This window comes from Scardinius erythrophthalmus (genome assembly GCF_964197995.2).
Source record: "Scardinius erythrophthalmus genome assembly, chromosome: 15".
Classification (NCBI taxonomy): Eukaryota; Metazoa; Chordata; class Actinopteri; order Cypriniformes; family Leuciscidae; genus Scardinius; species Scardinius erythrophthalmus.
The window spans coordinates 31,956,929-31,980,587 of record NC_138235.1 but is presented as its reverse complement, the minus strand read 5'-3'; the positions used below and the strand labels follow the sequence as shown (position 1 = coordinate 31,980,587).

Genomic DNA, 23,659 nt, shown 5'->3' with positions numbered 1-23,659 from the left:
TGATGTGGCAGTTTTATTCAGTACACGTTTGTAAAATCGTCACTCTGAATTATAATAACCTTAGTCACATGATTCTTCCACAGTTTGAGTGTTGTGGGGCCTCATTTATAAAATGTTGCATAGAAACAGTCGTACATTTGATCTTACGATCATTTCTCAAATGTGCCTACATGTGATTCAGAGAATGAGCATACACACAAAAAACGCGTGTACGCCTCTCTTCCAGAAGATAAATGTCCATCCATCCATCCATCTTCTACCGCTTATCCGGGAAGCTTATTATACCGCTTATCCAAGATATATGTATAAATCGCAAATGATCGTGAAATTGTGCAGAGCTGAAAGGTGTCAGATCTCTGCCTTGTTAACGGCGCATAATGAATCGCGAGCGAATACCTGCAGTACTTCGACTCACTGCCAAGGAAAAGTGTGACATCTGCTCAAACCCTAAGCACTTTTCCACGTCAAAGACCGTTTTTATAAATATGAACGTTGGCGTGGATTTTAGCATATGCACAATTTAAGATCAAATCTGTGCGTACGCACGTTTTATAAAGAGGCCCCTGGTCCTTAAAACGGTACAAAAAAATCCATATTTGTCCAGAAAAACTTCCACTGTCGTACCAGAGGCAATATAATTAAAATAAGAAGAAATGATGAAATGATCACCGTTGGTTGACGTATTCCCTGTTGTCGACTGAAAAACAAAAATACAATTAAAAACAAGTTTATTTACCCTTCAAAGCAAGACTCCATACTGGGATTCACAGTTAGGCAGCACATGTATGCCCACAAGCTTTCAAAACAGGTGCAAACTGTTAGTTTCATCACAAACGGCACATACTGTTGCCACACTCTCAACAGCTCCGCTCATTCAATGAAAGGCTTTCCTACACTCACATTTTCAACCTACAATACATTCAAAGTTTTACATCAGAATAATGTCATTTTGACAGAACAAATGCATTGGGACTCCTGTAACTTTCATATCAAGGCATGATGCTCCTCTTCAAATGACAAGATATATCATCTGTTGAAATGTGTTATGATACTAGACATTTACAGTTCTGCTCATAAGTTTATATACCCCTTGCAGAAGATGCAAATATTAATAATATTAACAAAATAATTAGGGATGCACCGATATGAAAAATTTGGCTGATACCGATAATTCTTTATATTTGAAAGCCGACAACGATATATTGGCCGATAAATCCAAATGTTATATATCATTTTTGAGCCTGATTACAAAAAAAAAGTCTCACCATTAAAAGTCCCAAGCACATAATTATAATGATGTTCTCAGATTTGCGTTGTACTGAATTTTCCTTTTTGAAGTGATTCCAATAATATTTCAAGCAATTAAAAAACATCATAGCGAACAGTTAGCATCAGAAGTGTCTCAGCCGAAGGATAATTTATCAACTTTAATATATCGGCGTGATATATTAGGTGAAGGAGAAAACGTTCACTGATGCTCAAGATGGCAAAACGATGCATTAAGAGCCGAGATTCGGTTTAAAGATTTTTTATGCTTCCCTTTAAAAGCTACATGAAATGTATACATGTTTCCCCGAAGAAAAAAAATAAGTACAATTTACCCCGATCATCCAATTCAAAAAGTTTACACCCACCAGCTCTCAATGCATATTCTGCGAGGGGAATGCAAATTTATGAGCATAACTGTTGATGAGACTTTTTGCCCTTAGGAAATTCTGGATAATTCCAGTTCAACAATAAAATAGTGACTAACTAGCTAGATCGAAAATATTTCCCAACAAAGCATTTCCAAGAGCAAATTTGTTAGGCAATGTGGCACACAATGTGTGCACCAGGACATGTCTGCCTGTCGGCCAAATTTTAGTCAGACTCATTCTCATTCTCTCTAAATATTTCATAACCAATTCAACCATAAAAAATGAGTCATTAGCCTTTGCCGCAGACAAAAAGAAAGAAAAAAATAATTAATGTAATTTCCACCAAGTGCTAATGAACCACAATAACATTTCATAAAGTCATGAAAACTAGCAGGACTTTAAACTGTGTTGTAGTGCACAGACACAAAAGGTTGATTCTTTCACACTTTAGGAGTTTGAAGGGATAGATAATCTTCTGCTGACTCAAACACATACTGGTACCTTACTAAAACCTTTATTGCACTTCAACCCTTATTACGAATTCATAAGACGAGTGTTTCCTCCCAGGATCATGCTGATGTTTGACCTGCAATGCCCAGTGGGTAGTTAGCACCTCACCCTGCATCCATAGCTCAACAAGAGGCGCACTGATGAGGGTCTACCTTTCCTCAACCACAGCTATGCACTGTTTACTCAGCCCGTTGCATGCTAAATAAAGGGGTGACTCTGTGTGAACACCGTTTCATTCCGGATTAGCTAAACCGGCCAAGGTAGACAGCCTTGTCCAGTTTGCCACTGCAAGAGAAGTCTAAATTCATCCCTTACCCTCTGACTCTCTCCGATATATGACCAGCTATCTGATTGAAAATGTTGACGGTTTGTTACATTTAGACTTGGAAACTACCTTTGTGATCGGGGAGTGAGGTTATGGTCTGGAGTCATATCCAGGGAATGTTAGAAAGGAGGCTTTGAGATCAGCCGCAAGGAATCTCTTCGAGATTAACGTTAAGGCCTTGCTGGTTCCAGTTCAAGAACAAAATCCACAATAAATATGCTATGTAAACAACACTATAAATATCAATTTGGGTGGTGAAAATTAAAGAAGATGAAACATTCATAGCATTCATTCGTTGATGAAGAATCCCGCTTCACTTATCAACATTCAGAAGGACAAAGGCACATACTTGGAGCTCGGTGAAAAGGTTCCAAAGCCGAAGGAATTACAGACAGTATTTTGTGAACTTTTGGGATGGGAGGCAACACCCCTGCCAGCAGTAATCTGTTCACAGTGCTGAATTTCGCTTCAAGTGAGCGAGGGCAGCGCCATATTCAAGACGCATCCTCTACAGGTTCCCCCAGGCAGTTCACTTGAATCCAGACACAAGAGCAAAATTCAAACGTCTGTGCCCACAAGACATGTGCGCAAGATTTAGGATCAGTTGAAACACGCTCAAACCCTCATTTCAACTTCAAGTACGACGGCACAGAGTAGTTAAAAAGCAAGAAGTCCATTCGGTAAAGATTGAAGAGTTTCTTCTGGTAAAACGGACTGATGTTGTCAAAGAACTTGGCAGCCATGTCGCCCGTGGTCCTGGTGCTCTTGGAGGTGGCTGGGAATTTCACCTCTCCTTCGGCATCGGCTAACTTCAGGATGTAGCGGGAATCTTGCGCAAGAGTCTCGTACTTGCCCACCACGTCGTAACGGATCAGGCAAGGGTGGCAGAGCGAGTGAACCCTTTCCCAGTGCTCATTAAACGGTTCCTCTCTCTGAGTCTGAGGGTCTACTAAATAATACACAAACTCCTCGAACGAGACGTCGTTGCCTTTTTCCAGTGCTTCAGCCTGGGGGTCGGCACGATGTCTCCTGATGATTTTGGTCCCGTAACGTTTATGAAAGGCTGTGTTGTAGCTACGGGTGAACTTGTTACGATAGGCCGAGACGAGTCTCTCGAAGGGTTCGCGCACAAAGACGAACTTCAGATATGTGCGCAGACGCTTGTTGATCTCGGCCGTGGAGTACTCCGAGAGTGAACGCAGGTTGCCCGCTACGTGAGCTACGTTGGCGGGAATAGCCAGCGGTTCACGGTAGCGCCCATCGCCTGTTAGCACCATCATTACACGCTTCCAGTTGGTGCATGCCACTTTGGGGACATAGCAATACAGTAGCTTGTGTTTATCGTCCACTATGAGGTGGCGGAGGTCCTCTGGGCCTAGTACGCGTCTTTTGTGGGTGTGGGAGTGACAGGTTTCCTCCAGGAGTTCCCTTCGACCCTGCAGAGTGGCCTGCACTGCAGACTTCTCCAGCTGGAGGACAGGAAAGAGTGGTATTAGAGGAAATATAATGAAAAAAAAAAGTCACCATTTGTTCCATGAAAGTCAAATGGGTTCAGGACAGAATTTCATATTTGGGTTAACTATTACTTTAAACCGAAAATATTTTCTTCTGTAACCGAATGCAAGATTTCTTAACAGTGCAATTACGGAAACCACAAATTGCACGACATGTAAACGCATGCATTTGTGTGACTTTTTATGATAAGACAGATGCTGTGTTTAGGGTAAGTTATTGTGAAATCATGAGGCACATAGCAGTAATGGGAGGGTAACGGTTTTGCCTGGGGGATGATCCACAGATGGGTTTGATACAGGCAAGAATATAATAGGATTTGATGAGCTGGTCGTGATTCAACTAGATGGACCTTATCTAGACATTCCACTCAGACCTTTAAAAGCATGGTTCATCCAAAAATGAAAAATGTGTCATCATTTACTCACACATCATGTCTTTCCAAGCCCGTGTGACTATTTTGTCCATAAAACACAAGAACAGATGTTTAGCAGATCTGGGCTGTTTGTTTTTCATACAATAAAGTTACACAATGAAAAGTGTCTGCTGTCTACATGGCTTCAAAAAAACGAATGAATGGTGGGTTCTGTTGCGTCGTGTCACTGGCGTTGCTCGTGGAAGAAGTTAAAAAAAAATGTTCAAGCGCCAACGCGGGCATCAGCCAATCAGATTACCTATGCAAATACCCTAGCGCAGACGCTAGCCAATTGCGTTCATGCAACACTTGGAGAAGTAATGTGATTGGCTGTTGTCACTATGTCGAGTAGGGGTGTAAGAAAAAATCGATACACTTGAGTATCGCGATATTTTATTTTGCAATACTGTATCGATTTTCAAAAACGCAATATCGAATTATTATTTTTTTTTTTTTTTACTTTATACAAATATCAAGCGAAAAACGCAGTCGGCAGCCAATTGCTGTGAGGTTCGGGGTGTGACGTCTGTCTTGAGAGTTTAAACATATGCAGATTGTGCCAGAGTTTATGCTGGATTTAGTGCGTAAATCATTTTGTTTACAAATTAGACGTTGTGCAGTTGTTATGTTAAATATTTCATTTTGGATGTGTTTATCGTGATTATATTGGCTGGTTTTATAAAAGTTTATACAATTGAAAGGATATCTTTGCTTGGTGCATTTGGAAACAAAGCTTGTCTATTTCTAAATGTAATCGCGTGCATCGTTCACACCAAACGCGAATAGAGCGTCTGGCGCGAGTGATTTCAATGTTAAGTCAATGCAAAGACGCGTTTACGTGCGTCTGGAGGTCTTGCAGCAAGAATGAGTCGTTTAGTGCGGCGCGGTGCGCCTCATTCGCGCGTCCAGTTCTTTTAAAATCTTTTATCACATAAAACTTGATTTCAATATATGACACATTCATTTTGTTCACTTTCATCCACTTTCATTCATTTTCGTCCAGTTCACGTTGTTGTTTTGTATTGTGACAGGGGCTATGTACCTATTTTCTTTTGAGCATATAAAAATTTGCTCACTAAAGAACCTGTGAACCACAATCCCAAACTGTTTGATTTTCTGTGTACTAAATTGTTTACCTAAAGTAAACTTCTTTGACTTCATGTCTTTTTTAAATATATTTTACTTAAAAAAAATCCCAATATATCGCCTTATGCACAGTATCGAAATATACTGCAATATATTGAATCGTGACCCATGTATCGTGATACGTATCGTCAGATTCTTGCCAATACACAGCCCTAATGTCGAGTCAGTACCAAACAGACAAGTCGTATGATCTACTCTGAATATACTATGTTTGCCATTTTGGAATTTTTCAGACCCAGTTCCCTTTCACTTTCATTCTTCAAAAATGTAATGGAAGTAAACTTAACGTTTGGAAAAACGCAAACTAAAACATATTTGATCTCAGAATCTACACTGACATAGTTGTAATGCATGTAATTTTGTTTTTGTCAGTTGGTTTGCATGTGTCTTTATAAGATGATGGTGTTAGGGGTAAATTGGGGTGAATTGAGCTCCTCCAGGAATGTAAGGTTGTTATTTTAGTAATTCGACTTCCACTGCTGTTAAAATCTGTCCCTTCAACAACAGGGGTCCGAGAAATGCACCCCGTCCTCTGTCAGTCAGCGCTATCCACCGAAATCATATCATTTAAATTCGCTTTCAAAAGTATTATCAAGTTTACTCTGTCTTATGTAATAAATTGTATAACTTATTTAATAATTATTTTATAATTTAATAAATAAATATTAATTAATTATTAGTCAACAACATTTCTATGATTTCAGCTGAAAAAAATACATACCTGGTCATTTTCTTGTAGTGTCTGCAAAGGACTTCTTCCTGATTTAACTGGGAAACTGTTCTGACCCGAAATCTGTTCAGAAGCTACAAGCACACAACAAAAGCAAAAGATGAGAAATGGCAACGTAAAGTTAATGGCTCCATAAGCAAAACACAATGGGTACATTAACTGATATTATAGTAACTTCAATAGACCAGAATATCATAGAGACCTAGAAACCAGATAACATGCTAAAATAGCCACTCGTCTTTGCGCAGAGCAATGCCTTGGCAACCACCCACAACATCCCTGCATTCTGACGCCGGGTTTTGCATGTTCGAGCGCCATTTACATTTCCCCCAGAGAGTTTCTTTGGGGTTAAGAGACTCGTGACCTTGTGTTGCGAGAGCAGAGATCAAAGTGCTTTGTCTGAACGATCACGTTATTGAGCTATAAAAGATTAGAGCTGTTAATTCTGGGCATATGGGGAGCAGCGGGGATCGTGCTGGTACACAATTACTGCCTTCTCTGACTCCTGCACCTAGCTGATCAGACATAAATTTCCTCCTTCACATTTGCATTCTCTATAGGAACAGTCTGTTCTCTTCAGTCCAAGCCACTTCCCCCCTTACACCCCTTCCCACCCATCACACACACACACACACACACACACACACGCACACTAGTTCAGTCTGTGTTGGGCCCCTTAGCACTAACGTAAGTGATTGGTTTTGCACATGTGCCAGCTAAGTCAAAGGGATACTTTAAATGCTCCAGCAAGTCTGGACACTGAGAAAGTAGAGTAAAACTTTAAAAAAAAAAATCGAGAAATGGTCAGTGAAAGATGTTTAAACCTCAAAAAATGCTTATCGTAAATCTCAGGGGGACAAACATGTAAAAAATGTGTACAATGATGTATGTAATTATAGCATTTTCTTGACCTATTTTGTAATTTTCTATCAATAAACAGAAAAACATTAAATTAAATGTATAGTATTGTGGGACACTGATAAATAATCCGTACATTAAGCAAACTGAATTTAAATTAAGTTAAAAAATGTTTTACCTCTAATGATTAAAAAGAATTAGTGGGACACCAAAGTGGCAAAAAGACCATAAAAAAGGACCATATGAGGATCAAATGGAAAATGGAAGGGGAAAAAAACCTGATATAACATGGAAAAGGCAGAAAGAAGGAAATGGGGAGGGGGTTGAGTACATATACAGACCAAAAATTGTGCTATGAAAGCAGGCACTGATGGCTTTCCCAGCTTTTATATATCCTCATTATTCAATGAAAATGAATATAAGTCTGCAAATCCAACAAAATACATATGTAATAGCTACAGTGAAATCTAGCAGTCTCAATGTGCAGCTTTTCATTTTTGTTATTTATTTGACACTTATAGTAAAGAGTGACCATGCAACATTTGCAAGTGAAATGCTTAGTTTGTATTGTAGGTCCATTATAAACAAGATAAGTTTTCACAATCAAACGAGGCTATTTCTGCAATCTCGCAGGCTACAGTTTCAGGACCACATTTCTAGAACCGCATTTTTTTTTTTTTTTTTATGTATTAGCAGTATACTATTTTATAGCACTTACTATTCAATTATGTATTTATTTTATTATTTTTAATTGATATAGCCTATTGCCCTAAACAACCCCTAACCCAAACATACCCTTGGTAAACACTCTGAAATATTTAACCTAATTAGTTTCAATATATGAGCAACTATATTCTGGTTCTCTTGGAAAGAAAGACTATTTTCTGTGTATGTGGGAGACTTCAATTCATTAGTACATACTAATGTGTGACTGACACACTTAAAGGGATAGTTCACCTAAAACCTGTATGAGTTTCTTTCTTCTGTTGAACACAAAAGAAGATATTTTAACGAATGTTGGTAACCAAACAGTTGACGGCACTCATTGACTTCTAGTATTTCTTTTTAATAGCCTACTATGGAAGTTAATGGCTACCGTTAACTGTCTGGTTACCAACATTCTTTAAAATATCTTCTTTTGTGTTCAACAGAAGAAAGAAACTCATAAAGGGTTTTGGAACAACTTGAGGGTGAGTAAATGACAAACTTTTCGTTTTTGGGTGAACTATCCCTTTAACAATGTGCAGTAGCCAAAACGGTAAAACTCTACAAACTTGCGTGTTTATTAGTACGTTAATAAATTAAAATAATTTGAAAACAAATACCAGTTTACAACATCCAGCAGCACAATGAACTGTTTTTGCACAGCCTTATAATAACTGGAGACTGCTGAAACCAAAAGCCTCAAATATTCAAGTTTAAAATAGTCGCCCCTGCTCTTACGTTAAAAATAAGCTGGAAAGATAATAATAAATGACTCATTTCCGTATGTTATGTATAGTGTTTGCATCTGTTTGTTTGAAGTTTGAATCATATCTCCGTTGTTAAAGTAGAATTGGCTAGTGGCGCTGTCACCCCCAAAAATAAATAAAACTAGGGTCCTAGAAATGCGCTCCTGAAACTCCAGCCTCTGGTATTGCTGGAATATAGTATTGAATCAAACAGCTGGAGCGTTAAACAACTAGTTGAATCATAGCCTGAACAGCTAGGTCACTTAATAAGCCCTGTATAATTTAGGCATGTGAATATTAATTAATTCAGTCATGAAGATGTTGCTTGGTGACCTTCCAGGAGCATCTAGTAGTCATATACCTTAATTAATAATCCTGATTGCTTAATTCGCCCGATGATTAGCACCCACCCAACAACGTCTGCCTTTCAGCAAATAGACCCGAGTGTAAGTGAATGTCACAAAAATGTTAGCGTAAAGCCTTATATGTGAGCATCACAGCTCAATGTGTCATGTGCACATATTTTACATAAAATATTTAAAATACTCCTATCTGTTGCAAACACCATAAGAGCTCATATTTATGACCTAATGGTGTACAAACAAACTAAGGCATAAAAAAGGAGCTATATAATGTTACTCAACGGCACAATTTGATGTCTATGCAAAGTACAATCATATCAGAGCTTTGTAATCATAAACATCAGCTGATAATCATTTTTAAAAGGAAGTGTGTGCAAGAGGCCGTTAGAGGCAGTCTGATTCACAACCACAGAAAGACGTGAACTTCCTCTTGTCACTTTTTTTTACAGGAACAAGAGTAATCTAGTGAAGAAAAAGACAGATGAAATGAAATGATGACAAGACTACAGTATCACCCAAATGAGTTCCTCAAAACAATCTACTTAAAAAAAAGCATTAAATGACTCCCAAAGGTGGGCAATGAGGTCTCTTTTTTAAAAGTTGTTAGTATGCACTATGAGTGAGGTTCCTCACGTCAACTGAGGCCAGGCGGCAACAACAAAGGTTGTTTGCTGGAATGCTACACAGGCTTGTGGCCATTTATGTTGGCCTGAGATGGTTTACAGAGGACAACACTCAAATCAGCAGGCTTTTATCAAAAGTTCGCAAGGTAATGGGCAGGAAGCCCTCATGCGGCGCAGCAACTGTGCTCGCTTACTAATCGAATTCTGCTCAGCCTCGTGTGGAGAGAGTTTTTTGTTCTCTGAGGTGACTTTTGAGTTTTTGTTTTACTCCCGAAATCAAATGATTTATCTACTCAATTGTCTTCACAGCTGGTGCTCTCGCCCATATATTCTAAATATAATTAGGCTGCGGTATTGGAAACACATTCAAATGACTTTGAGGATCATGTTTCTCTGGTTGAAACTACACTGGAAACAGAAGAGCTTATGCTTCCTGGATGTTGTGCTGTAAGGAAGCATCATATGTGTCATGAAACCCATCAGAAGTGAAACAAGTCTGATGTTGAAATGAGGGCGTTTCATAAGCCGTTCATAAGCGTTTTGTCTCACACACTTTTCCCCAGAAAACGCTACTTCAAAAAAATGCAATTTCCAGTAATATAATAAGATGTAACCACAAAGCAGATCAAACTGACTTAGTGACTTCTGTGTTGGCCTTGTTTTTTCCACCGTTTTACTATAGTTTGTCAGTGTCCTCTTTTGTACCTGGTAGGGCTCAAACTTGGTGTATTGTGTATCATTTTTACACTAACATTCAAAAAGTTTGTGGTCTTTACATTTTTTTATTTCTTTTGAAAAAAGTTTTTTTTTTAAATAATAATGAAATAACCGTTTTTAAAATATTTTCTATCTGAATATATTTTAAAATGTAATTTATTCCTGTGATATATAAAGCTGAAATTTCAGCATCATTACTCCAGTCTTCAGTGTCACATGATCCTTCAGAAATCATTCTAATATGCTGATTTACTGCTCAAGAGACATTTCTTCTTATTATTAACTTTGTTGAAAACAACGAAGATGACTAGCATTTATTTAAAAAATCATTTCTGTCACTTTTGATTTAAAGGTACACTAAGTATCTCAAATTTATTTATTAGGATAAACCCCTTGAGATGCATCATCTCGTTTTCAAGAGATGATCCTAGTAATTTTTTTTAATTCAAAAAAGTATTTTTTTTAATTAAAAATTAACATTTAAATGAGGCAATAGGCTATATCATAATTTTTTTTTATCATACTCTTATTCATTATGGTAAGCCTATCTGAGATCTGATGGAATGGTTTTCATGGGAAATTGCGTACATGTCAGTCGCCCGTGCGTGTCTCGTCATATCTGTAAATAGAGAAATGTTTCTCCTGCTGCTTTTGAAATGTGTCTGGTGTGTGAGTATATGCAGAGCCGATCCGCCCTATACGCACACTACGCAAGCTGCGTAGGGCCCCGCAATTTACTCAAGGCCCCGCCTCCCCCTCGTGTCAAAGCGCGTCAATCAAAGTTTACTACATCGTTGAGAAATGAGAAAATGAAGCGGAACTATCCTTCTGGTCACGAAGAAAGAGGAAAAAACACCATGCGAGTGAATTGTGGGAACAGCAATCAGGTAGACTGAGTTTGCTTGTTTATAAACTGCAGCTGGGAAAAGATAACGCGTCGCACGTTAACATGATGCGTTCATATGCGCGTGCACGAAATGAAACGCGCACTTTCCAAAATAAACTACACTAGCGGGATGACAATCCTCATTATAGGCGTAGGCACACATACTTTTAAAACAAGACAATGATCATCTACTCTCCAAGTCAAGGTTCAGTTACAACTCTGCAATGCCAGATGGAAAACAATGTATTGGCTTTATAGTCTATTGCAATTAAGATGTTGATTGACTGGACATACTGGTCAATATGGATGCACATCCCTCAGTAAATAATAACCTTCAAGTATTAAGTATTGCTGTTATCATTTAAAACACAGTGACATGCTGTGGCAATTTTAGCTAGTTTTATTCATTCACAGCACAGGATGCATTTGTGATTTCAAGAATTCAATTTGTTCTATTTGAAGTGTGAATACTTAATATTTTACTAGTAACACTGTCTATTTCTGATATCAGGAATTACCTTTATTATATTACCTTTATAATATTATTACTCAGCAAGTAAACAAAAGCTTAAATATCTACGTAATAAAATACAAATTCTGATAATTTGGGGCCAATCATGCAGTGAACCTTGATTAATTAACAAGGTTAATTCTTCACTGTTTTCCAGCTGTATATACAGTTTTATCATTGCTTTTGTTGTCAGGATTAGTAACTTGCCATTTTGTGACATTTGGAGTTCATTTTCTATCAAATGTTATTGGCATTGTGTATTGTCTACAAGTATTGAGGTCTCTGCATTCACATTATGCTTAACATCTGACATGTAGATATGGTGTCTCACAAAATATCTATAGTATAAAGTACATGGATTTCCCAAGTAAAGCACATACCATAAATGTGCGGTATAATTTAATATTATATTGTTTGAGTGAAATGTAATGCAAAGGAAATTTCAACTAAATTGATACCCAACCTTTTACAAGCCAAGTTAAAATTCTTTCACCTAACTTAGTTAAGTAACGTATACTTAATTCCATATGTGAAATTAACTTAAAAAATATGCGTGTGAAATAAAAAAAAAAGTAAATTTTACTTATTGTTTATTTAGTGTGAGTCAGGTAGGAGGGCCCCTTAATTTTTTTTCGCTTAGGGCCCCAGGGAGGTCAGGATCGGCTCTGAGTATATGAGGTTAGTTATCACAACGAGCAAAAAAGGTTGACGTGGAGCAGCTATATCTCAAACCTCCGGGGAAACACCCCTTTAAAAAAAATGCAGAACAGAGAGTCTGCTGGCAAAAAGAGAGCGCGACAGAGCCCGTAATAAAACAAGAATCAACATTGGCTTGGCTTTAAGGAGATGGCAAAAACTGAGGGATTTGAAATGTTGTAAAAGCAATGCAGAGATGGCGTTTTTATTACTCAACAGGCGAGCAAGGAATTTTATTGAACAGATACATTTACGTATGTTGCTCTCTAACAGAGTTTATTGTAAAGCATTATGAAAGGTCATATTTATCCACAGTCAGATAGAGCCTTGTTGATTAAAGGTATTAATGTCATTTAAAAAAACTTCTACTGTAAAATCCTGTAGGGCATAACATTTCTTTTAATGTCTATAGTTTTTATAACCATAGTTTATTTAATTGAATCGTCATTTAGAGCTATCTTTGTTTAGCCTGACTACGTCAGACTTCGTACTTCCACTCAATTTCAGTTTGCTTCTGTACTCAGTCTGAGACAGCGACCTATCTCCCTGTTTTCCTCCGGCCTCAAAACAGCCGGCCAATCAACGAACAGAGGGCGGGCTGAGAGCCGTGACGTAGATGCTGATTGTACCGTGGATGCGTAGATTTACTTCACATAATCTGCAAAAGTCGTTCACAGCCATGTTCACTCCGGTATTTCGCTCGATGGTTCTGTTTTCGCATCATACATGTGTTTACAGTGGAAGTTCGATGCGGCTGAGCCAGCGCATAACACACGTCATAACCAAACGTTATGTGATTGGCTTACGGGTAACCAATGATTTTAAACTTCAGACAAGCGAAGCAAAGCGAAGTAGCAGAGTTTGGTATTACCAGGCTAATCTTTGTTTGGACATGCACAGATATGAATGAATGTTCAATTAAAGTGGACATTCTGAATAAGCACCTCATAATTCTGGGTGCTGCCAAATAAAGGCCGCTATGAAAAGTTAAAGGTAGGGTAGGCAATTTCAGAGAGGCCAGAAATAACAAGCTCTTACTTGTACCGTCTGACTGCTGCAGATTACTTTGTTAGTTTGTGGTGCTCGGTGACTCAGTCGACAACTCTGCATAGCTTCATGAAACGCGCTGATGACGTGTGATGTCTGCGTGAGCAGGTGCACAGAGGTATGGAAATACATATGTTGAGAGGCAGGTAGGACATCCTATCATTGCATTCGGACCAAATGCAAAGATTGGATGAAAATGTTTTGGTCCTGAGACTTCCACATAAGAAATATGTACATGTTTTTAATATTTAGACTCCTATTATTGATTGCTATCAGGATGTGAAGAGTTTCAACCAGTATAACAAAAAGTGTTTTATATATAAAAAGAAATTGCCTACCCTACCTTTAAGCTATGAAGGAAACACATTTTTAAACAAGAAAGAACATGACTTTAGAATTACTGATTTGATTAAATTACTGTGCAAAATTACTAAAATGCCTATGCTGAAATTCTAATGAATACCTACAGCGACCTGTTTCTGTAAAAAGTAGCTTTACTTACCATAAAGTGTTCTTAGGGCAGAAGTGAATAGTTATCTGACTAGAGCAATCATTTTCCTTTCTGCCTCAAGCACACTAAAGGAAGTAGAACTCCAGTGGGTGCCTTGATATGTCATAAAGCAAAATCTATTACAGAATGAAGAATGTGCTTAGTCAGAGATTTGGATAGAGTTACGTCCACTCATAGTGGCCCAGCATGTCGTACTGTACAGTATTCCATTCATAGCAATGGTTTTACTCTCATAAGATGAATTTGAGAAGAGAGAAAGAGATGCATATGATATGAAAAGGTGAAGAAAGACCGTACTTCTCTGAGCCTCTTTGTGAGGGTGTCATTCTATCCCTGGCTAACATAGAGCCGTGACTGTTCATCCCAAATCCCAAAATTCCATTTAAGGCAGGAAATTTCCCTTTATTTATTAAAAGAACACAGCCTTTTTAATCCGTGTATCATTCGTTCAATCGTTTTTTGATTTAATATTGAAAGTAGAAAAATGAGAAAACAGTTCCTTTTTCGATTTTTCATTTTTTCCAAAAAAACGAAAAACAAGAATTCAGCTTGATTTTTTGTTTTTCGTTCTGAGGTAGCAAAATTAATAAACAGATGGAAAATTCGAATTCTACACGTGGGCGGGAATGAAACGCCCCTTTCCTCTGATTTGTCAGTCGAAGATCAAACTGTCCCGTCATCAGCTCTTCCTCAGTTCTGCACTGCAGAATAAGAGTCCTCCGTTGTGTGGATTCTTAACGCGTTTATTGCAACTACATTTAATCTTTTTTTTCATCAAACAACCAGACTAACGAATGGATCGACACAACCCGTACTGGGAAATAAACTAGACAGGGCTTTCTTCTGTGTAGATATAAATTCACCTAACTTTATGATTTGCATCAGCTCGGTATGCAGGGTAAATGACGGCTGTTAGCCTAATGTAAAGACGGCTTTAAACTTCAGTCGAGTCCCAATATACACGTATAGGCTAAATCATCATCTTCACAGCAAGGGAAATGAGTTTGGAATAACTGCAAGTAGGACTGTGCGGCATATTGTACAACAGACCAATTAAATTAAGCAGGATAACTTTTTATATATTTGGTTTTATTTTAATAATGAACAGGCTGCGATGTCAAGTTAGCAATGCCAGAAGTGAACTTATAATAGCCTATGTTGTGAGAGCGAGCGATGCGTCGGCGCCATCACTTGGATTTGTTGCTCAGCAGGGGAAATAACTTCGTTATTCAAAATGACTACAAAATGTCATGCCTTTGAAAAATAAAGAAAACAACATGATTTCTACTTTAGTGCGTCTCAGTCTCCTTGAACATCTTTCTGGCGCACACCAAAAATGAACCAAGAGTGAATAGCCTTCGGACGCGCCTACTTTTCAAAGTCAACATTTAGATTATTTAAAGTAAAATGCATTATATAGTCACGTAGGAATAAAACACAGCGTGGTTCATGATACAAAAAAAAAAAAAAAAAAAAACCTTTACAGTTTGGAAAATATGAAAATAGCAAACCCCTGGCACTTGAGAACTCTGGTCTACAAAGAAGAAAGCCCCGTCTAAGTCTATTCCCCAGTACAGGGTGTGTCGAGCCATTCGTTAGTCTCGTTGATGGAAAACATGAAAAAGTTGCAATAAACGCGTTAAGAATCCACACAACGGAGGACTCTTATTCTGCAGTGCAGAACTGAGGAAGAGCTGATGACGGGACAGTTTGATCTTCGACTGACAAATCAGAGGAAAGGGGCGTTTCATTCCCGCCCACGTGTAGAAATCGAATTTTCCATCTGTTTATTAATTTTGCTACCTCAGAACGAAAAACGAAAAATCAAGCTGAGTTCTTGTTTTTAGTTTTTTTGGAAAAAATGAAAAATCGAAAAAGGAACTGTTTTCTCATTTTTCTGCTTTCAATATTAAATCAAAAAACGATTGAACGAATGATACACGGATTCTTTTTCTCCTTCCTAGTCCTGAAGAGTGAAAAAATTACCAAAACAAAAGAGAAGATATAACAAACTTGCAACCCTCAAGCTGTTCTACATCAAGGAATTGCTTTATATCCAAACGAGTGCCATGGTTTGGCAATCAAACAATCTGTTTAAGTCACCTAGCATGATTTGTTTATTCCATCCAAATCTCTGACTGTTTAAAATCTGTTTTGGCTGTCTGAAAGGAAGAGCGAAGGATTGGCGGATACTGACCAATGCCCCGGCAGCACGTTAAATCAAAAGCATCTTGTGCGCAGTTTCTCATAAAATATAAAACAGGTCCATTGGGAAACTTGGCCCTGTAGAGCAGTACGGCTCCCAGAGTTATGTCATTATATGGGTAACCAGCATTGGCTGATGATGCTATACCAAACACATGTGCCTGTAGGAGCCAGTCAGAAAGTGCTGAAAGTTTATTTATCTGTGCAAGAGAGCATCTGCAAATTGTATCATGCTTTGCACATAGGATCAAGGATCTAATTACAAAGGGTTTGTTCACTCCAAAACAAAATTTCTGTCATCATTTACTGACCCAAGTTATTTCAAACTGTATGACTTTCTTTCTTCAGTGGAACACAAAATATATTTTGAAACATTTACTTTCACTGCATGGACAAACAGGCTGAGACATCCTTAAAATGTATTATTTGTGTGTGTGTGTTCTTGTAGAAGAAGCAAAGCTCTACAGTTTTAGAAACAACATGAAGGGGAGTAAAAAATGTCCAACTTTTCAGTTGAACTACCCCTTCAAATCTGTTGTTAGATACATGTTTTCAGTCCTTGGATTATAGTCCCCGGGGTGATTTATTCCAAAATCGATAAGGCTGATACCAACCTGGGCGAGCATAATCACTCCAATTCACTACAACTAGGGTGTGAAATGAGTAAAAGACACGTAAACAATTTAGGAAACAATTTAGGCTGCATTACTGGAGAAAATACAAATCCAAAATCCAATTTGACCTTCAATCACTTCATAATGTAACTCAATTTTCAAGGATCAAAGACAGATTCGCTTCTAGGCCTCTGGAGTAATGGACTTCATAAACTTTTCTAACAGGCCAATGTAAGAGCATTGGAGGTTTGCTTGATGGTAAAAGAATGAGCTTATGTTTTCTGGCATGCGGTATAAATGCTTCGGAACAAATTTTCCGTGAACAAATTAACCCTGTAGCCCTGTATAATTTGTCGACTAGTCGGTTGTCAGACAACTAGTTGACTGTCTCGTGACCCATTTCATTGCTGCAATAAAAAAGAAAAAGAAAAAAAATGGTGACAATCAACAATGCCTAAAACTAATTTACCTTTTTAAATATGCCTTTTTACCACCGCAGCAAACTGTAAGGGAGCTGAGTAAAACGCTCGACTGAGATTAAGCAGACTGTCTATGTCAAACTAAACAAGCAAAAAGAAGTGTGACGTGTGGTGAAGTCAGCAGCATGAGCAGCAGTGACTGATGGTGGTCAGATAAGCGATGAAACTGCTGCACATTCAGCAGATGCAGTATTACCCTTTATCAGAAGAGAACAAGCCTTTAAAAGGACTATATAAGGACAGAGACATCTTCTTAGTTTCAAACTGCCCACAGTGGAGCTGAGGGCAAAGAAATGACCCTCGCTTTATTGAAAATGTTCAAAGGTCTTTTGACAAAGGCTCACCCAAGGTCCAGTTGAGTATCTGATCGGTGCACTGACTCACAAGCACTTACTGCACAGAAAGGGAAGGAGCTCCATATGTTTCTCATGGACAAACCGCTAAACTTGTATTAGTTGCACCTCACAGATTGCCTTTTGGCTGCATGGACAAGTTTTCTTGATGTTGGCTTCAGGTAAAAAGAAGCAGATCAGCAGAAGAATGAGGGGAAATTCAATATTCGATAATTAAACAACTTTCCTATTGCGAACTTGATCACAGAATAAATGCGCCAACACACAAGGACAGTTACCAAGCGGTTTCGTGAAGAAACATACATAAACAGAAAATCCATTTTAAGGTAATTACTGATTGCTGCTGCGAGTTTTAGGCCAAGACACCGACAGAGCACTACTTTTAAGATCACTTGTATCAGCTCTTTTTACTGGAACCACTAGGAGGACACAGTGGTATATAGTATAGCCAAACTTCCTGTGAAGTGTGTGTGACCCTGTGAACACTGAAGAGGTGTGGCGCAGCGAATATCTATCAATGAGCCAAACAAGAAAAGCTTTAAACAAATAATGCACAGAATTAACATTCATTTGCGTTACACACTCATTGGGTCTCATTCACTAATCAAATATTTCAAAATCATGAATGATAAGATGTTAATAATAAAACAAATATATAGTAATATAGAAACTTATACTTTAAAAATATTGCACAATATTAATTATACAGTTAGAAATATAGTTATAAGTTTTAAGCTTAATCACATGTCTAAGCCTATCTAAAAGTTTCCTCAGAATAGCCTGGATTCATCTACATTTGAATGAGAATAAGAACAATTCTATGTGCATAAACATGTTAATCCGGTGGCAATTTGTTTCTGTGAGCACCTGATTTGTACGCACTTATTAGTGAATGAGAGCCATCGAGATAAGCGTCTTCAATAATGCAGGTGTGAACATCTACAAACACCTGTTAAGTAGAGACAAATGAAGGATCACATGATGTTCTTTTGCCATAGTCAAACTATTTGCCTCTGGCAGGAGAATTATTAAGGGTCAAATCCTGAACTATTCTTGAGAAGCTATTTAACTGCATACTAACAAGCCTAAACAAGAACGGTTCAATGGAGCCAAATCTAGTCAGGGGAAGTGGATTATTCATTTAATTTAAAAAAAAAGGGCAACGCCAAATTGACGCCAGCCTTGCAATCTTGGCTGTATAATAACATTTTTACCAAACAATCTGAACTTGGCTCTAGTCTATGTCTCCCAGGCAAAGGGAGAGGTTTAGTTTGCAAAATAAATAGAAAAAAATATTAGCTATTATCACTACCAGGTTATGTTCAAAGACTTTCATAATTCACAGGAGACTAACCATAACGTAGATATATTTTGTAGTGACATACTTCACCACTTCATGCTGTCTCTGATTTTGTCCAGATGGACTTCATACTCATAAATTACTGTCGCATCACAGGTTTACCTCCATCCATACCCTCTCATGAATGCAAGTAATGAGTGGGTGAAAAATCAGATATGGTCATATGAGGCCAATCCCAAAACTCCGGGACAAAGTCAAAGCCACTGACCTTTAATTCCCCCTTCTTCTCTTAATCTCATGCTATCCTTCTTCAAGGTGATCTGTTTCTCTCTGAGGCATCAGGGGAAAGGTTTAAAAGGTTTTGGAATGCCCCAGAGTCTCCCAGTGGGGGCCTTCCAAACATTCCACGGGTAGTTTTTTTCTCCGTCTGCTTTGTATCCAGTGGGTTTGAACAGTCTTTTTTGTTCGCTGTTCTAAACAGGCTGAAGCCTACACATGTGCACTCTGAGGACAGTCTGATGAACTGCCATTATGTGGCATGCATGTCTATGTTATCTAAACTTTATCTACCTAAGCTTGTCAAATGGAAGTGATGACAATGCACTAAATCGTTATTTCAATCAGACAGTCATTGCTTAAGATCTCACTGGTTCCCTTTAAGACTGGTTTTCAACCGGTGGACTGTGAAGAAATATTGGGAGAGCAGGGATACTGTGCTAAATTCAACTAACTACATAACTGTAAGCAGCTGGGACACTAAAACAAAGAGGCTTAAATTCCCCATGAAATCAAAATTGATTTTTTTTTGGCTTTTAGTATGAATCTGTTGGCCTCACTATTATCTATAAGTAAGTGTGCTCCAAAACAATGACAAAATTGGCATTTAGAAGACATAAGCGTTCAAAACCTAGTCCCTCACTTCCGCCAACATGAATCAATGGTTGTGATGACATCACGATTTTCATCAGATTATCTGTCCAATCAAATGCCCCCCATATTATAAATATACGCTAACATTGATGGCTGTCATTTTTTCACACAATTACTATTTTCTACATGGTGAATGGCACATAGTGCACTATTTAGGTGATAGGGAACGATTCAGACAGTGTAAATATGCTTTCCATTGGGGGCGAATGAAGTCTGGTTTCATGTTAGTGTCACTCAGTCAGTCTGCTCCAGTCCAGAGACACGACGGCACAGAGGGGATTATATGCGAGAGTTGGCGCAGACCAGAAAACTAATCAGACTCATCGAATTCTGCACAGAATGCTATATTTTAAAGCGATATGGAGGAGATTATGAGGAGAAACGGTTAGGAAACTGCAGCTTTACAGAGCTCAATGGCTCTGGCTGAGCTGTGATATAAATGAAACGCTATTTTAAAAAAGGGGAGGAGCTGCTTGATATGTCCCCCCTGCCTTCCTGTTTCAGTGGAAATGACGATAACACACTGAATAATGCTGTGCATTTCAAGGCACTTCAGTAAACTTTGTTTTTTCATGGATTGGCCCTTTTGGGGTTCAAACTAGCAGTCATTCAACAACCAACTTAGATCTTTAACCAACACACCCCTTATGTAGTTATGTTAACACTTAATAACCCTGATCAGACCAAAGTAAAATAACAACCTTCCTTGATGGCACTGACCCCAGATATTTAGGATGTCCAGACCTGGGAGGAGCTATGGGTCAAAATGCACTTGAAACATTATTGCCCGCAGTTATTGTTAAAAAAAAACATCTGTGCATGTCATCACTGAACGAATTAATTTAGGATGTGGTCGTGACCTGTTACAAGAAGTCTGATTTGTAACCTTCATTCGGCTTGGTGAAACAAGTTGAAACAAGCATCTAACTTCCTCTTTTGGGGGGGGACTGATTGACAGAATTAGCTGTACACCAATTAAAATGTTTACTATATTGTAGCAGTTGAATATTATGGTCCTTACTCAATCTCAAACTAAATTTAAGTAGATATCAATTTGTATGATCTCATTCGAACATTTCTGTAGGATATGCGTGCTTACGCCCCAATGACAGACACATTGTTAAACTGCTAATGAAATTGGATGTTGCATAGCTTATTACTATATTATAAGCATCATATACTGAATGATTATTTAAGATTTTCTCTAAATGAGAAAATCCAGTTCATTTGTTGACTGCATCCAAGATAGAACCTAAATTAGCTACTGTAGCCTATATAACATTTACAGTGAACAACTGAAAAGCGTTTCAGCATGTTTAAATAAAATTCAAAACCAAATCTGGTCTTAATAAAACTGATAAAACTGACATACGATTTAACGAGTCAAACCATTGACACCGGATCATACGAATCGTAAATGTCAGAATGAGACGGGTTCTTGGTTCAAAGATTCGGAGAAACGCTCCGCTCAGATTTAATCTGATTTGCGAACAAATTGTTCAGACCGGTTTTGTGAACCGGCTCATTTAAAAGATCCGACTCAAATGAACAAATCCATTATGAATTAGACTTCGCTACTTCAGTAATAGGCAACTCACCTGATCTTGAGATGTTCTGGAAGTATAATATGAGAATGAAAAACGACCCGACGCATGTCGCCAGAAACACCCGACCCACTTTGGGCTTTATCATTCTGAGACTCCTCTAAAGGACGATGCCCGACTCTCGCCCGGCGACAGAGGTCCGCGAAGGGCTGAAGAACAATTCTAAAAGCGTCTGTCCAGCGGGTTCCTCATTTTAGAGTGAAACAACATATTTGCAGTCCAAATACAACTCCGTGAAAACTAATTCTGATACACGTTTCATCCGAAGCAGCCCGCTTGTCTACCGGAGAACAAACCGCTTTATAGTTGGGTGTTACACGAACCATTGATTCACCTAAAAAACTTTACAGGTCCAACTCTGTTTCATCTAGCCGTCTCTTCCCACGCGGTCCCGTCAACTACGCATATTCCATTGAACATCTACATGTCTTCTGTACGTCACATGTTGCTGTTGTCAGTTGAATTCAACAACTTCCCCTAAACATGGAGGGCATTGTATCAAACTTTCGGGCATGACGTCACGCCCACCAGCATCTAGCTGAGTGCCCAGGGGCCCCTGGATGTGACGCAACGACTGGAACCCCTCTGAAGTGTGTAACTCGAGCGTTTTGTAACGTTGCTGAACGAAAAAAAAAAAAAACAGTCTTTTCCGACTTAAAAAGTAAATGTAAATTCACTTTATATTTCACGTTTATGACTTTAAAGAAGAAATGTCTAATCTATCTTTTTTTTTTTTCATTTTAAAATGTAAGAACTTTCGATGTGATAATCAGGCACTTTTATAAATGTGTCTAGTTCTAAAATACCATACATTATGTGTCAAAGGTGATTTTTGTGCAAATAATGTATGTTTAGTGACATCTGGTGGAAAATACAGGAACATTCTGACTGATTCTCTTATCTCTAATAACTTTTTAAGACTAGAGCAGTTTATGCAACAGAACCTATAGGGTCTTCAAACTTCAAGAACTCCTTCATTGATAAACAGACACAAAACTGAGTGCTGTATTTCAAACCTGTTGATGCATTTACATCAGCTATGTTTATTTGCAATGGCATTTAATAATCATTATTGATATAAGCCATATACTTGTAAATTCAAGTTTTCTTAAAGGAGAACTCCGGTCAATTTTAACATTGAGCTCATTTTTTTGTACATTTGGAGTGCTGTCAATACAGAGAACAACGACAAAAATCGGTGTTGCCTACACCGAGTTATTCTATTTTTAAAATTTGCACCCTGTTGACTTCAATCGGGCAAGTACTAAACCTGCTTTTAGCCTCTTTACATCCTTGATGTGTCATTACAAGTGCACAGAAAATGTGAGTGATTCCTTCAGAGTGAACACGAGTGAATCTGACTGCAGTAGATGTGAAAGATATGTATAAAAATGATGTTATTTAAGCCAGCGCAAATACCTGTGTTTACATCCTGTTTTTCGGTACTTTTAAAGTCCAAAGTAGTCGATTGCCGAGTTCACGCGCGTGATCATTGGTAACTAAACCTATGCGCGTGAACTCGGCAATCGACTACTTTGGACTTTAACCGAAAAACAGGATGTAAACAGGTATTTGCGCTGGCTTAAATAACATCATTTTTATACATATCTTTCACATCTACTGCAGTCAGATTCACTCGTGTTCACTCTGAAGGAATCACTCACATTAGCTGGGCACTTGTAATGACACATCAAGGATGTTAAGAGGCTAAAAGCAGGTTTAGTACTTGCCCCATTGAAGTCAACAGGGTGCAAATTTTAAAAATAGAATAACTCGGTGTAGGCAACACCGATTTTTTTCGTTGTTCTCTGTATTGACAGCACTCCAAATGTACAAAAAAATGAGCTCAATGTTAAAATTGACCGGAGTTCTCCTTTAAGGCTGTGGTGAATTGGCCAAGCACAGCCTAAGCACGGCTTCCATGACGGAAAACCGTACAGTCAGCATAAACCTGTTTCTATGATAAGATATCACTGTTGTCCAGCTTCACCTTCTGTTCAGCACAAAGAAAAGCAGGCCTGCATATAATATCCTGTTTATTTACAGTGAATGCAGAAATGCCGGTTTTACAGGTTGCTAACAATATCCTGTATTCAACCAAGATTTAAATATTAACAATGTAAAATCGACTTTAAACGATTTCCCCATGTGAAGAGCTTTAATAATAAGCCCTATTGGAAAAAGTCATGTTGATCCCGATCAGAGTTAAAATCCAATAACGACTGGTCTGATGTCTG

At 38.2% G+C, this 23,659-nt stretch overlaps 1 protein-coding gene across 2 annotated transcripts; it reads right to left on the bottom strand.

Annotated features, from left to right (window-relative positions):
• Position 1: 1 nt before the first annotated feature.
• On the bottom strand, positions 2 to 21,934 carry LOC308703339 (carbohydrate sulfotransferase 11). 2 transcript variants are annotated; one of them, XR_014031704.1, is made up of 4 exons: positions 21,417 to 21,934; positions 6,267 to 6,349; positions 2,542 to 3,941; positions 2 to 697 (listed from the first exon to the last, which is right to left on the bottom strand). XR_014031704.1 is itself a non-coding variant. In XM_081386744.1 (3 exons), the coding sequence occupies exons 1-3, from the start codon at positions 21,508 to 21,510 to the stop codon at positions 3,096 to 3,098; spliced, it is 1,023 nt and encodes a 340-aa protein (XP_081242870.1). In that variant the 5' UTR covers positions 21,511 to 21,907; the 3' UTR covers positions 2 to 3,095. The 2 variants fall into 2 exon arrangements, 1 of the variants encoding a protein (XP_081242870.1); XM_081386744.1 differs by having other exon boundaries at positions 2 to 3,941; positions 21,417 to 21,907.
• Between the last annotated feature and the right edge of the window lie 1,725 nt (positions 21,935 to 23,659).